The sequence below is a fragment of the Mustela lutreola genome, chromosome 2 (genome assembly GCF_030435805.1).
Source record: "Mustela lutreola isolate mMusLut2 chromosome 2, mMusLut2.pri, whole genome shotgun sequence".
Lineage (NCBI taxonomy): Eukaryota > Metazoa > Chordata > Mammalia > Carnivora > Mustelidae > Mustela > Mustela lutreola.
Window position 1 is genome coordinate 70,444,556 of NC_081291.1, and position 14,302 is coordinate 70,458,857.

The 14,302-nt window shown below is 43.7% G+C and overlaps 1 protein-coding gene across 3 annotated transcripts in view; it reads right to left on the minus strand.

The window, feature by feature from the left end:
* Positions 1-10,468: 10,468 nt before the first annotated feature.
* The window catches only part of PDCD6IP (programmed cell death 6 interacting protein), an 80,852-nt gene continuing 77,018 nt past the window's right edge, over positions 10,469-14,302 (minus strand). For all 3 annotated transcript variants that reach the window (XM_059162174.1, XM_059162173.1, XM_059162175.1), the window contains exon 18: positions 10,469-14,067. In XM_059162174.1, the coding sequence (XP_059018157.1) occupies positions 13,893-14,067 (175 nt within the window). In that variant the 3' untranslated portion in view covers positions 10,469-13,892. The remainder of the gene's footprint in view (positions 14,068-14,302) is intronic.

Consider the following 14,302-nt stretch of genomic DNA (forward strand, 5'->3'; position numbering starts at 1 on the left):
AGGACTGCAGCCCAGGTCAGTCTGGTTCTTACTACAAAGTCTTCAATCCCTGTTGGTTTGTAAAGCCAGGAGCTTCCCAGGTGAAATCCAAAACCGCCCCCCTGCACTCAGAGCTCAGGGAGAGGCCATAGAGGCCGAGCACCCCAGATCAGTACGTGGCAGGTGGACAAGCCAAGGAACTTACGAGGCTTGTCTTAGGCAGCTGCAAAATGAGTGGATCTCCACACCCATGGCCGGAATCTGAAGGTTTCTCAAGAGGTCTTCACAGGGGTCAGCTAGCTTATACCATCCAAAGGGTCTTACTGCCCTGTCAGAGCTGCACCCTTGAAAATGGCTCCCAGGGTGAGAAAAGTGGGCAGAATGTACATTTCGAGGCCTGAGGAGGGGTGAGGAGATTGTGAGTGCCCTCTCCAGTTCGTGGATCAACAGGATGACCGCCTCCAAAATTGTGCCCCGTGACCCGCTCTTCCAGTCCTACAATCCCCCTTACTCCACAGGGGGCCCCGAGTGGTGGCAAGGAGTTTCAGTCAGCTTGGAAATGGCTGGTTTGCAGCCCTCAGGCTGCAGTGGAGGCAGATACCATAGCAACAACACAGGCACGTGTAAGAAAACAGAGTAAGATAATGATCCCCCAAACAAGTAAGTGTTTTCCATTAAGAGCTCCATGATCCAAAGCACTGATTTATGAGGTCCCTAAGAGTAAAGGGGAGTCCAATCCCTCACGGTATCCACTTGTGTCCTCATGAGATGTGATAAGGAAAATGCGTCTGCAGACTCATCAGGTGTGAGCATGACGGTTGGGACGGCAGCACAGATGCCTCCTTGCGAGGCAGCAACAATGTCCAAGGCCATCCTGTCTTGGAAGACAGCTTTTCTCGTTAAAGACATTTCAGTGTTCAGCCAAGAGAGGTTTCGTTGGCTCTCATCTAAGACTTACTGGGCGAATTCAGCAAGGGCTTCTACTTGTGTGATAAAGGCTTCCAGGCCAAGGGAGGGAAAAAAGACAGCAGCCAAATGGTTGTGTATATACGTGTATCATGTATAGTGTGTTTCAGCAGGTCTGGCTACAGCAAGACAACGGGATCCCAGGAGAGATGGAGCAGTTCCCTCTCTCCCTAGTGCAAAGCACCTCACCCAACCTGGAGGGACATTCCCTTGCACATTCCCGTAGGTAAAACCTTTCCCAGTCTCGATGGGACTCGCTGTTCTCAGCATCCTCGGTGAGAGTCAGGGTAACGGCAGTCTCCTTCAACTTCCATACCTTCATGGTGTTGGGTGACTCAGCAGAGGTCTCCAGTGTTGCCTATGGGGCACCAGGCCCAACTGGTTGACCATTTAACGTATTAAAGCTTGAAACTTTAGTCCCCCAGCCCTGCCAAGGTGATTTTACCTGTTAGCAATTTAATCTGCTGCTTTAATATTCCATTTTTTTTCTGCTTGTGAGTTTTAGGGGACATGCATCTCCATTCAGTATCATGTTCTTCTGCCCAGTATTGCATATTTTGCCTTCTAAATGTGACCCCTAATCAATGTCTAATCAGTGAGGGTATCCATACGTGGTACTCAGCTTCTCTAACCCCTCAATGGTGGCAGGCCTGGTTTGCACGGCGACAGGAGAAAGCATGGGTTAGGCCAGGCCAAGGCCTCTTTAGAACCCTCACTCAGAGGGAGAGGGCCAGTATAATCGATTTGTTGCCTCAACAGCTGCCTCAGTGGGAAGGACCCCAAACCCAATGGACCCCTGTGATAGCCACTACTTGGAATGATAAATTGAAGGGGAAGCCAGACACAGGGCAAACTTCTGTCCCATCAGTGCTTCTAGGAAAGGCAACATAGGAGCAGGACTTAGGTCAGCGGAGGGTTCCCCATGGAGAATGACCCAACAAACATGGCAACCAGGGACCTCCTAGCTAGAGGGTCTGGTCCACTTTCCACAAGCCTCTAACCGACCAAGCAATTCCACAGCAAGTCCAAATGTGTCCCTTCTCCCCACTGGGCTGTCTAAACTTGGTCCCACCACATCTCTCTCTGCCTACAACCCTCGTGGGGCCTTTTATAGCTGGGTGAGGTCTCTCACCTGCTGCCCTTTCTCACCTCTGGAACTTTCCAAACATCGCCTTTGTCTCCCAACAAGCACCACTACCTGCGCCGCCCCCGCCACATACATGCGCGCGCGCGCACACACACACAGTGAGGGGAAGTCTCTCTCGCTCATCTAGACATCACAGGAAGGAACGTGACTGGCCACACTCAGTACACCCACCCTGGATCCCACTCCAAGTCCTCCTCAGCCATTTCACCAACTATGGATTTTCTCTAGGGCTAAGAACCCTGTTCAATACCCTTGTGTCCTCCATGCACATGCCGTGCCTCTTCAGGACCACCTTTTCTGAGGACGGGTCCGCCTGGCTCACCTCACAGTCCTTCCTGAGCAGGTCTCTCCCCACAGCATCCAAGCCACCCCACCAAGGACAGACTGAGGGTCACCCTCACCCAAAATTCAAGTTCCACAACCCATTTCCCGGGAGTCTGAAGCACATCTCCATTTGTTGGCCTACTCTATCAGGACCTGCTGTGGAGCCACCAAAACCAGCCTCGTTAACTGGTTCCCTTTACCCGCGAGTACGCAGTCTTTACAGCATCGGTGGCTGGCAGGTATGAGGTGAGGGTCTGTCAGTCAGAACCTGGGATGGGGTATGCCACTCAAGTCAGGCAACACCTACTGTGAATGTACAGGCCTCGCTTGTAAATTCCAGAACTCTCCAAGGAAGGGCCTTCCACACCCTCTCAACTCATCTGTCGGTGCGAACGCCTTTCAACAGCCAGCTGTGTGCTCTGAAGGCCTGCTCTGGCTCTAAGGAGCAGGTCTCAGCAATTGAACCTTTGCTCCAAGAGCCCTGGGGGCCTGAGGACCTCACCCTTGGGATTTCATGGTCTCTTGGCCACCCATTGGCTGCACCTCAGACAGGGCCCAAGTAAGACTAAAAGACTTCTCCTGGGACCAAGCCAGAGCTTTATTTATCTCCCCCCAAAACTCATGGTTTCTAGTGGGCTCATTTCTACCACAGAATAGCTATCCCCACAATTTGGGCAACCACTTGGCCTAGGCCTTCCATGGTATGACCAGACTAGGGCCATGTTAAGATCCAGGCACCTACCTCCCAGGCACGGGGCACCCTGCCTCCTGGGAATGCGAAAAATCAGTCTCCTCAGCCCTGCCACACACATGACTTACCTCCTCTGCATTCTCCCAGCCCCCATATCTAACCAGTGCACAAAACCATTTAGTCTTTTGAACCCCGTCTCATCCTATACCGGACCGAGGACCTGAGAGCCCCCATACTTCTGCTGGCCAATCCTCCAGCGGGATCCCAGCCAACCCACCCAAATGAATGCGGTGCTGCCTGAGACCATGAGTGCGGGCGTGCATAGCAAACATCCTTCGCTGTCCCCGGGACAGCCCCGATGCAGCAGTAGGTGGCTGTCAACCACAGCTAACCGCACCAGGTGCCCAAGGAATGTCCATTTGTTTAGTCAGTAAAGCCCATCCCACAGGCTGGTGAGAAATTCAGTCTCAGCCATTACTGGCTCCCCATACAAATGCCAAGCTGGTGCCGGGTCCAGGGTCCCCCACACCATGCCACACAGCCTCATGGACGCCCCACTTCACGTGCTGTGACACCCTCTCTGGGAAAGCTGCAATCCCTCTACAACAAAGAGCTAACTTCTCTGAGATTTTGCCACTTCATCTCCTGCTCCCAGAGACGCCGGGGGGGTCTGCACCCACCCCACACGGTAGGCAACCCCTGCACAGGAATAAAGGGCTTGGCTACCTGGCTGGAGCTGAAAACAGGGAAGAAAACATGGAGAGCACCCTCACACAAATTCATAATGTAACACCCACCTTAAGCCCACCATTGTTCCCAGGTCAACTTCACTCTCCTAGAATAGAAATTCCTTGCAGGCACAGCTGCATCCCAGGACCTCGAACAATAAGGAGTCTCTCAACATACAACGTTGAATTACTAGGGAGAAGAAAATGAATGGGTAAAGACATAGATGCATGTCGGCATCTATGCATTGGTTCAGGTCACAATCTCAGGGTCCTGGGATCAAGCCCCGCGTCAGACTCCCTGCTCGGCGGGAAGCCTGCTTCTCCATCTCCCACCCCCCCTGCTTGTGTTCCCTCTCTCACTGTCTCTGTCAAATAAATAAAATTTTAAAAAGAGAGAGAGATAGATGCAATGGGAGCAAATGCCCTCTTATAAAACACACTCCAAGCAACAGGGGAAACTTCAGAACCTCTTTAACTTTCATCTCAATGAGGGCTCAGCTCCATGACATGCCAGCCCCCAGGACTCAGTCTCTCTGACCCTTGTTTCTGCCTCTCCTATAAACTGGGGGGAAGCTAGTGGCCACCTCGTAAGTGGTTGTTCATACAAGGCAGTGGATTTTGAATGCCTAGAAGAGAACCTGGAAGATGACGGACACTCAACGAACGTTAGCTATTTTTGGCGGCTGCAGCAACAGCAGCACAGAAGAGGAAGCGCTGCTTGTCCTTAGAGATGTTGAAATCAGAGGCCAACAGGTGAGCGAGAGCCCAGGCCCAGCTCATCTACGAAGCAGCCATGTGACCTCGGACGAGTGGCTGGACTTATCCACAGCCAGTGACTCCTCTGTTTGGAGTGTGAATCAAATAATATCACATTCATAGGGTTCTTATGAAGCATAATGAATTACTATTGAAAGCAGAGTAGCGTGCCTAGAAGTTGAACTGGATAGTCCATGCTGAGCAAGTCACTATTAGTCACTAGGAACACAGTGATTGGCCATGGAGGGAAATGTGAAACTGGTAAAGACAGCAACAAAATATATCTGCGGCAGCCAAATTAAATAGGCTTTGGAGATGGGGTGTGGAAGAGTAAATGCTGCAGAAAAAATGAATTCTGAGTTAGAAGTCTCTGATGGCTAATGTTACCTGTCGACCTGACTGGACCAGGGAGTGTCCACACGGAGTTGAACAGTATTCTGGGTGTGTCTGTGAGGGCGTTTCTGGATGAGATTAACACCTGAACCGGTAGACTGAGTAAAGCAGACCACCTCCCAAATAGGGGCAGGCTTCATGGAACCCACTGAAAGCCTGAACAGAACAAAAAGCTGAGCCAGAGAGAATCTGCTTCCTGCCTCATGTTCTTGGAGGCAGGCATGTCTTCTCTCTCTCTGGAATTCCTATCGTCAGCTTTCCTGGTTCTCAGGACCAGAGACTGACGATCTTGGAACTGCTCAGCCTCCATAAATATGGGAGTCAATTTCTTATAACTAATGCAAAAACCATTTCTGGGGCCCCCGCGTGGTTCAGTTGGTTAAGCATCTGCCTTTGGCTTGGGTCGGGATCAAGCCCCACATGGGGTTCCCTGCTCAGTGGGGAGTCCGCATCTGCAGACTCATGCATGCTCTTTCTCTCTCTCTCTCTCAAATAAATAAAATCTTCTAAAAAATTCTTAAAAAAACAAAAAACAAAAAACTATTTCGGGGCACCTAGGAGGCTCAGTCAGTTGATTGTCTGACTCTTGATTTTGGCTCAAGTCTTAATCTCACTGTTCTGGGTTCAAGCCCCATGTCCACACTGGGTATGACGTCTACTTTTAAAATAGCAGGGAGGAAGGGGAAACCAATTCAAGAAAGTCTCCCAGAACTGAGAGAAAAAAAGTTTGAAGATTAAAATAATGGGTAAAAAAATGATTAATATTATTGAATATTTATATGCTAGGCACACAGAAAACATACGGGGGGTGGGGATGAAGCATCATAACAATAGGAATTCCAGAGGGCAATCAAAAAGCACATGGACGAGAGATGATCCTCTAAGTTTAAGAAAGGCTTGAGGTTTTTTTAAGAGTGTGCACGTGTGTATGCACACTCGCACATGCACACACAAGTGGGAGGAGGGGCAGAGGGAGAGGCTCTCAATCTGCTGAGCACAGACTCCTGTGCAAGGCTTGACTTTACAACCCTGAGATTATGTTGGGAGAGGAAATAAGAGTCTAGATGCTTCACCGACTAAGCCACCCAGGTGCCCCAGGCTCCAATGTGTTTTTATCAAAAAGTTCATTTGATCTCCAGTTTCTGCTCTGACGTGTGACCACTCCACACACACAAGGAAAAGGCCGAACAAACTGAAAACCAACCATTCTTCTTAGAGCATTTGGAGCACTGAGGTCACAGGGGACACAGACTGGAGGCCCCAAACTGGAGCAACGGGCAAAGGCAGGAAATCACCGCTCCCCGGGATCTGGGAGGAAAATAAACAGGAATGGACCAAACACTGAAACAGAGCAAGGACTAGCTCAAGAGTTAAAAGCTCCTGGGGGCCCAGGCTTAGATGGAAGGGCCCTCCTATTTCATGAGTTTTGGCTCCAGGAGCCCCACCAGGCTTCCATGGGGAAGACTGAGAAAACCTCCTCTGACTACCAGCAGAGGAGAAGGAGATGAACCAAAGGACTGTTCCTTCTCTGCTGGCCCACAGGCGGAGCCGCGTCATCAGAGCCGAACCAGCTTCAGCCAAGGGCTACGCCCGCCGGGTTCCGGGGTCCTCAGCCGTCCTATCGGATAAGGCGTGGGGGAGCGCTGGGAAGCACTGGTGAAAGCTAGAGCCCACACTCGTCCCGCCTGCAGCCTGACCCCATCAGCACGGCTCCCAGGTAGCGGATTCCAGCCGCAAGGACCGGGAGGCCGGGACTCCACCTAAGGAGTTCCTAGGGAGACAACAGAAGAAACAAAAAACAAGGACACTAGAGGGAACTTGCACTTACAAACCTCCAGAAAACAGTAAACACAATCTAACTCACCAGAAAAATACAAACCCTCTCACTACAGGTCTATTTACCTCAGCTTCTCTTACCCAATACAGCATGTCTGCCTTTCAACAACTACAAGGTGTGTTAAAAGGCAAGAAAAAAAAAAACCACGTTGTTCGTTTTGGTTTGGGTATTTGGCACTTGGGCCTGTATGTCCTCTGGAGAGTCACCACTGTGTTGTAGATCTCCACCTCTCTGCTCACGAGATAAGCTAGGGCATGTCGTATATTCCGTATGACCCAGGGAGCCCAAAGAGGAAACTACCTGTTCATAGACCAGACTGAGTGTAACTCATTATTGCTTCTGTAATAAATGACCACAAACTTAGTGACTTCAGACAACATAAATTAAGGGCACCTTGGTGGCTCAGTTGCTAAGCATCTGCCTTCCACTCAAGTCATGATCCCAGGGTCCTGGGATTAAGCCCCCACATCAGGTTCCCTGCTCAACAGGAAGGCTGCTTCTCGGTCTCCCACTCCCCCTACTTGTGTTCCCTCTCTGTCAAATAAATAAATAAATAAGGTATTTTTTAAAAAGACAACACAAACTAGTAATCTTAAAGTTCTTGAGATCAGAAGTCCAAAATAAGATTCACTGAGCTACAGTCGAGGTGTTGGTGGAACAGTGTCCCCTCTGTCAACTCTGGGGGGGGGGAGTGTTTCCTCTCCTTTTCCTATTTCTAGAGGCTGCCGCTTTCCTTGGTTCATGTTCCCCTGGCCCCATCTTCAAAGCCAGCAGGGTTGATGGAGTCGAGTCGTTCGCAGGCTGCCATCCGTTTCTCTCTTGCCTGTCTCCCTCATTTCACTTTTAAGGCAACCTGTGATTACACGGGGCCCACTGGTAATTTAGGATCAAGTACCTATTTTAAGGTCAGCAGAGTAGCAACCTTAATTCTACCTACAACCTTAATTCTCCCACTTTGCAGCCTAATATACTCATGGGTCCTGAGGAATAAGACAGAGACATGTTTGGGAGATCATTATGCTGTTACCACAAAGTAATATTAAATGTGCTTATGTTCTGTTCTTTTAGGTGCAGTTTATTTTCTGTGCTCCAATGTTAGAAAGTTTTCTTGCTGAGTAAGTTAGGAATCTGAAATACAAATACTGTCAAAAATTGTGAGATCTACTCTGGGTAATTATGAAAACTCATAAAACATAATGGGATTAGAGATTAGTGATTGTTCAAGACGTCATTAGTGCAAATAATGCCAGGTGTATCTGCCCTTCAAACAAAGTCGTGAAGTTTCCAGCTAAAAAGGCAGTCTTTGGTCTTTATGAAAGAAAGGAAGCCAAGGCAGATTTTGGTTTTAGATACAACTGTCACAGTTCACTGCCTCCCTTCCACAGAAGGTCACATCACATCTGCTGCTGGGAGTTGATAAACCTAAAGACAATTTAAACTCTGTGCGTGCTGGTAGCAGACACTGTCTCCAAGGAAGGAAACTGGATGACACATTGTTTTATCACATGCCTTTTCTTACCTCTTGTAATTTACACCACGTGTATATACTTCCTCCAAAAGTACACTAAATTTTAAAAGAACATGTGATGCAGCCCAGTCTATTGTGCTGGGTGGTGAAGGCTGAAGGGTGTTCTTCTTTATCCCTTCTCCTAGGTTCTGGTAGAAAGAGAAGGCATTGGCCCTTCACAGGGGTCCCTTGTCTGGGATCAGGTGCTTACTGATAACAGAAAAGCCACAAGACTGGAAGCACTAGGGGATCTGAACATCCACAAGATCAAACATCCTAAATGGTCAAAGGCCACCCCAAGATGAAAAAAGGAGGAGCCAGCTCTGCCGTGTTAATGTATTTTGTAAACTGAGTAATATAAAACTGAAGAGAAACACAAACAAAACGCAAAGCCCAATCATTAAAATCCAGAGAGGATGCCTACTGTAAAAATAATAGTGCATTAACAATAGCAATCTAAATCCTGTTTATAAAAAATTTTAAAAGACAAGACTTGGCTGGGGGTGGTGTGGTAAGAAAAGTCTTAATGTTCCAAATAACTAGAAGAGAGAAAACATAATCCAACCAATTAAAGACAAGAAAAGGAAACAGAGAAGACAAAATATACCAAACAAAATGATCAAAAGATCATATAATTACAATTTTAACAAAGTTGCAAGTGAAACTTTCCTAATCAATTATCCACAAAAAAAAAAAAAAAAAAAAAATCTGACTGGATCCAGTAACTATATCTAAACACCTGTAACTAAGGCAAGCACACACAATTTAGAAATTTTGCTAATGCATCCAAAAAGAACACAATGGTGGCAATTTTAGTAACAAAAGATATTACAAGGTGGAAAAGAACAGTCATTTCATGTTCACAACAGACATAATTAACATGAATATGAATCACATGACTTCAAAATACATAAAGAGAGTTAAAAATACAGTAAAACTGAAAAGTAAATTAAATGGTAACGGACGTGAGCCTGTTCACCTGTACCACTTGAGTGTTCATTAGTTGAAAAGGAGGACGAAGCAACTTTTAAACGCGAAGGGAAGAGGATCAGGAGCCACAGAACTGACAGAAGCCAGGGTCCCTTGTAGGCGGGATGCTAAGGCAGACACTCAGGATGTGCCTGGACTGATTATCTACACAGGGGAGCCTGGCAGCCAATGGGGACACTGATTGGCAGTAGCCTGAGGCTCTCTGGTGCACAGGCTCTGGGAAAGCTGAAGCCTGCTCCCTGCAGTTCCTAAGCCAGCCCCTGCTCCCTGCAGTTCCTAAGCCAGCCCCCTGCGCCGTGCTGAAATAAATGCTGAAGCCACCCAAGCACACGAAACTGCTCCTTTCCCTTTAGACTGCAGCACAACCCAAGCACCAGGCACTGGCCTCTCACTGCAGACATCAATGTGTCCAAGCCCCTAGTGTGAACTCTGTACTCTCCAACACAGATGCCAGATAACTAAAAACAGAAGTCAGATTTAACTATGCCCAGTTGATGTATTTAAAATTTATATAATAGGGATTCAGACTATTGATTCATTCCTGGAGCCAGCTTGTTCAACAAATTTGGAAGACATACAGCATCAACACATTTTCAGATAAATTGTGCATTGTGACCTATATAATAAAAGAGTTGCATCTGACCTTAAAACATGGAAGAAGTAGAAACAAAATGTTTTAAAAGACGAACACATTTCAATATATTTAAGAATAAAACATGAACACAATTCACCACCTCCCCTTTCCTAACCAACTGAATAATATGCCATACATTTCCAAAAATTAACCCCCCAAGAAATGACACCTGAAAAGATTCCTCATAGACCTGCACCCCTGAAACAAATAATACGTTATATGTTAATTTAAACACACACACACACACACACACACACACACACACACACACACACACATAAAATTACAATAGGTTTTGCTTGTTTGAAAAAAAAAAAAAGAACTGGGGCAAATCACAACTAATGAAAAACATAGTCCATCCATGGATCAAGTATGGGGCTGACCACTGTAAGAAAACACTTAAGCATTTAGTCAGAGTGGGTATTTTTTTATTTCCCAAACCACCATCTGTCAAACTGCAGAAACTATAAAGCTGAAGGATAAACACTTCAAATAAGAATTCATACTCCAAGGAAGTAAGAATCTTTCAACTTTTATTTCTAGGATACATTCATCTGGAACCTTTTTGTTGCTTTACAATTTTCCCCCTAAGAGAAATGAATACAATAAAAATATAATCCAACTACCAGCAGTGTTTTTAACCAGAAAAGAATCTAAAATCTCTGGTGTGATAATATAGGATTTTTTTTAAAAAATATAAACTTCATACCAGAAATAAAGCCTGAATATTCTCTTTTTCTTTAAAAATATAATTTTTCCCTCTTAGCTCTTCCAGGTAAATCTTATAATCAGCCATTTAGTTCTACAATCTATTTTTATACTAGTAATTTTAACACTATAGCAGTTTTTCCCTACTTTGCATCCTGTTCTGAAGTGTGAATCAACTAATAATTGCAGAAGTGTTTACAAAGAGAGAATGAGAGAGATGCCACTAGGTTGTAGCAAGATTCTTCAAGATATACCAATCATTAAAAGAAAAAAAAAATCCCCATTAGCAAACTGCAACCTACTGAACAAACTACATTTTATCATGTTTATGAAATTAGAAAATGTGTATAAAGCACTTTTGCAAACTTTGTAAAGCTCTAATGGAAACATTTTTAAAATCTGTTTTAACTAGAAAGGCTGCTGACTGGGATAGAGTGTCAGGGACAGAAGGTTCTGTGAAATCTTGTTCTTTTTTTCTGTTAACTACTTACATTTGTGGAAGGAGGGATTATAAACTGCAAAGAAACCAGGGTTATGGGTACAAGAATGTCTCATAAAGACTGACTGGTTTGCAGTGACATATAACTGTTCTTCTCAACTGAGAATAAAAATCAAAGGACATGGGAGCAAACCAATACTTTACACCAAACTGAGAAGTCAAGCTATTTGTCTCCAACTAGGAATAAGAAATAGGAGAAGTGAGGCTTTTCCCCTACTTCTGACTAGCTCCTCCATGCAGAGCTTCATTACCTGCAGTCCTTTTAAAAACAGTATTCCAAACCCAAACTTAAATTAAGGTCTGGGAATGGTTTCTTTAGTTTAGGAAAATTATCAAAAAGTCTAATTATAAACATAGGTAACAAAATACCTAAACCAGAGTTGACACCTTCCTACCTCGAGATAAATACCATTGTCCATAACACCTTTTTAGGGTATTCTGTGGAATATAAGAAGTTAAACAAAGGACAAAAAAGTTTGATAACAAACATAATCCCAGTGGGGGCTTCCTTGTTTGTTAGAATGCAAAACAGACTAACAGAAACTTCTTACCATGAGCTACCCTAATGAAACTAGAAACGCTATGAGGACAGCCCCAGCAAGGACGGGCTGCAGAAATCTGATCATCTGTACCCAGACAAAGGTGACCAAAACAACGCATCCACAGTTACCTAAAGATGAGTGAGCTGACCAGAGAGTGGGTCTGCATTACTGTGTAAAAAAGTCTTTGAGCGAGTCAGGATGATGGAAGAGGCTGCCACTTGGGGCTTTGGAGCCTCCTTTCTAACAGTTTCTGAATAATTTTCCCATGGATCTCTAGGAGCAGGCCTAGTTTAGCACATAGAATGGGCTAAGTGGCCTTATAACCTCTTTTGCCCCTCTGATGCTCTTACTCTTCTTAGTGCCTTCTTTCCCCAAGAGAATATTCAGGCCAATTTGTTTTTTGGTTTTTTCTGCATTAGTAAGAATAAACTAGCAATTTGGAATACCCCTAATTCTGAGTATCTCCTGTTAGTATAGGATACCATGAATAATAAGAATAATAAGAATGTAGAACTTTAATGCCTTTTACATAAGTGTCAAAAAAGCCTATGTCATAGTTTGATGATTCCACATTAATAAAATTTAGCTATGATATGTAAAAAACTACTTTTGCCAAGGTTTTAACTATTGGACTTTAAACCAATTTCAATATTCCATGGAAAGGTCATTTGTAACATGCCTTCATGTTTTCTACATACAACAGCAAAGTAAGATTTTTTAAATGTACATATAATTTTTAACCAATGCACTCCCTTTTACAATCACACCTCCAGTCCAACATTTAAAATATAAAACCAAAATGTCAATGAAAAGAACAGTGGACCAAATGACAGTATTATTTAAATGTAACAATAATGCAAGAAAAGGTGAGCATCAAAACTTAGAAAATAAACATAAACAGATTCACTGGAAATCTGCTCATATGCCTGATGTGTTCAGAAATGAACCTCACAAAAACAAATCCCACTATTAGACAACTCATACCTTTCTCTTTTACTCACTCCATGATGCATGTCTCACTATTTTTACTGAGGTTTATACAGTGATTAATTATCCTAACAACAGAGCTTAATATTAAATATACAGCCTATTCCAGAATTGGCATATGCTCCCAACAATTGTTTTGTACGCTCCCTGAATTATAAAATAGTCTAATATTTTAGGAGCATAAAATGAAAGGGTTTAGATTGACTCAGATACATTGTGCATTAAATGTTCCTAGGTTAAGAGAGTAAGGTGGAAAAAAGGAATAGAAGGGTACAGCAAATTTTCTTTAAACAATTCCATTACATTAGACAGTACTGTCAATGATATGTATATATTTTAAATAGGTTATGAAAAAAAGGGAAAAAATTATCAGAATTTGTTTCAATTTCCTGGAGAGGATAATAAAACTTTAAATATACATATTTATTTGTATATTTATTTGAATAATCTTTGGTAGCAATTGTGTTTCTTCCACATTATAGGACTTTTCAAAATAAATGTCAAAATTAATTTACTAATCAGCAATGAAAGATAAATTATGGTACCATTCTTTTGGTTTTCCTATAAAACTGAAATATTAACTTGCACTAATCATGCACTTAAACACAGTTATCTGTTTAACTTATGTACATATAAAATGAGACTAATACCAGAAAGAAATTAGACAGTAATGAGAATCAATGACAAAACATAACAATGACAACTGTTCTTAAGTAATTTATTTTTAAATTATAAGATTTACAACGCTTTGATTATGCAAAATTGTATAATGGAAATTAAACCAAACTGATAAACCAAAAGAGAAAGAAAACTTAGTTTTCTTGAATATCAGTACTTAAACCATCATTGTAAGTATCTGATGTCCCAACCACGTCTTACGTAGACATAAGTATAATAATTTCAAACGTTTCACTTGTGGGTTTAATTTCTCATTTTCAACTTTTATGCACTGAAATGTAATTCATTTCAAATCCTATTATACCTATTATAGTGTTTATACTGCAACAGCAGCATCTCTCAGTGTGCAATCAAATGTGGAACTGGGGCACAGTTTTTAGCTTTCAGCCACAGACAGAAATTATACACTGTGTTCAGTATAACAGAGTACATTATATTAACCAGAACATAGAGTTTAGTACACTTATTGCAGGGTTGGTACTTCTTTCCCTTTGAACTGAACCAGCTGAGCTTCTGAGCTGACATATTACTGCTGTGGATAGTAAGACTGCTGTGGGGGCTGAGGGAAGGGGTATGAAGGCTGCTGGGGTCCTGGGTATGGAGCCTGTCCAGGGCTCTGGTGATACACTGGCGGATATGGCATATTATACTGGCCGTATGCATAAGGATTGTAGCCCATGGGCATGGGCATTTGGCAATACCTGATGAAAAGAAAACAAACAAAGGGATTGGTAAATCAAATACTGGAAAATGAAATGTAACAATTATTCTAAAACCAAGTTTTTTTCAAGAAAGTCATTCTTCTCTTTCTCAGTCTAGCAGAGAAAACTAGGGAGATAAAAACAGCTATTTCAAGGTACTTATTAGAAAAAAAGTGTTCCTATTTGTTAATACTTGAGATAAAAGAATATCGAGTATTTAACACTATCCAGAAAA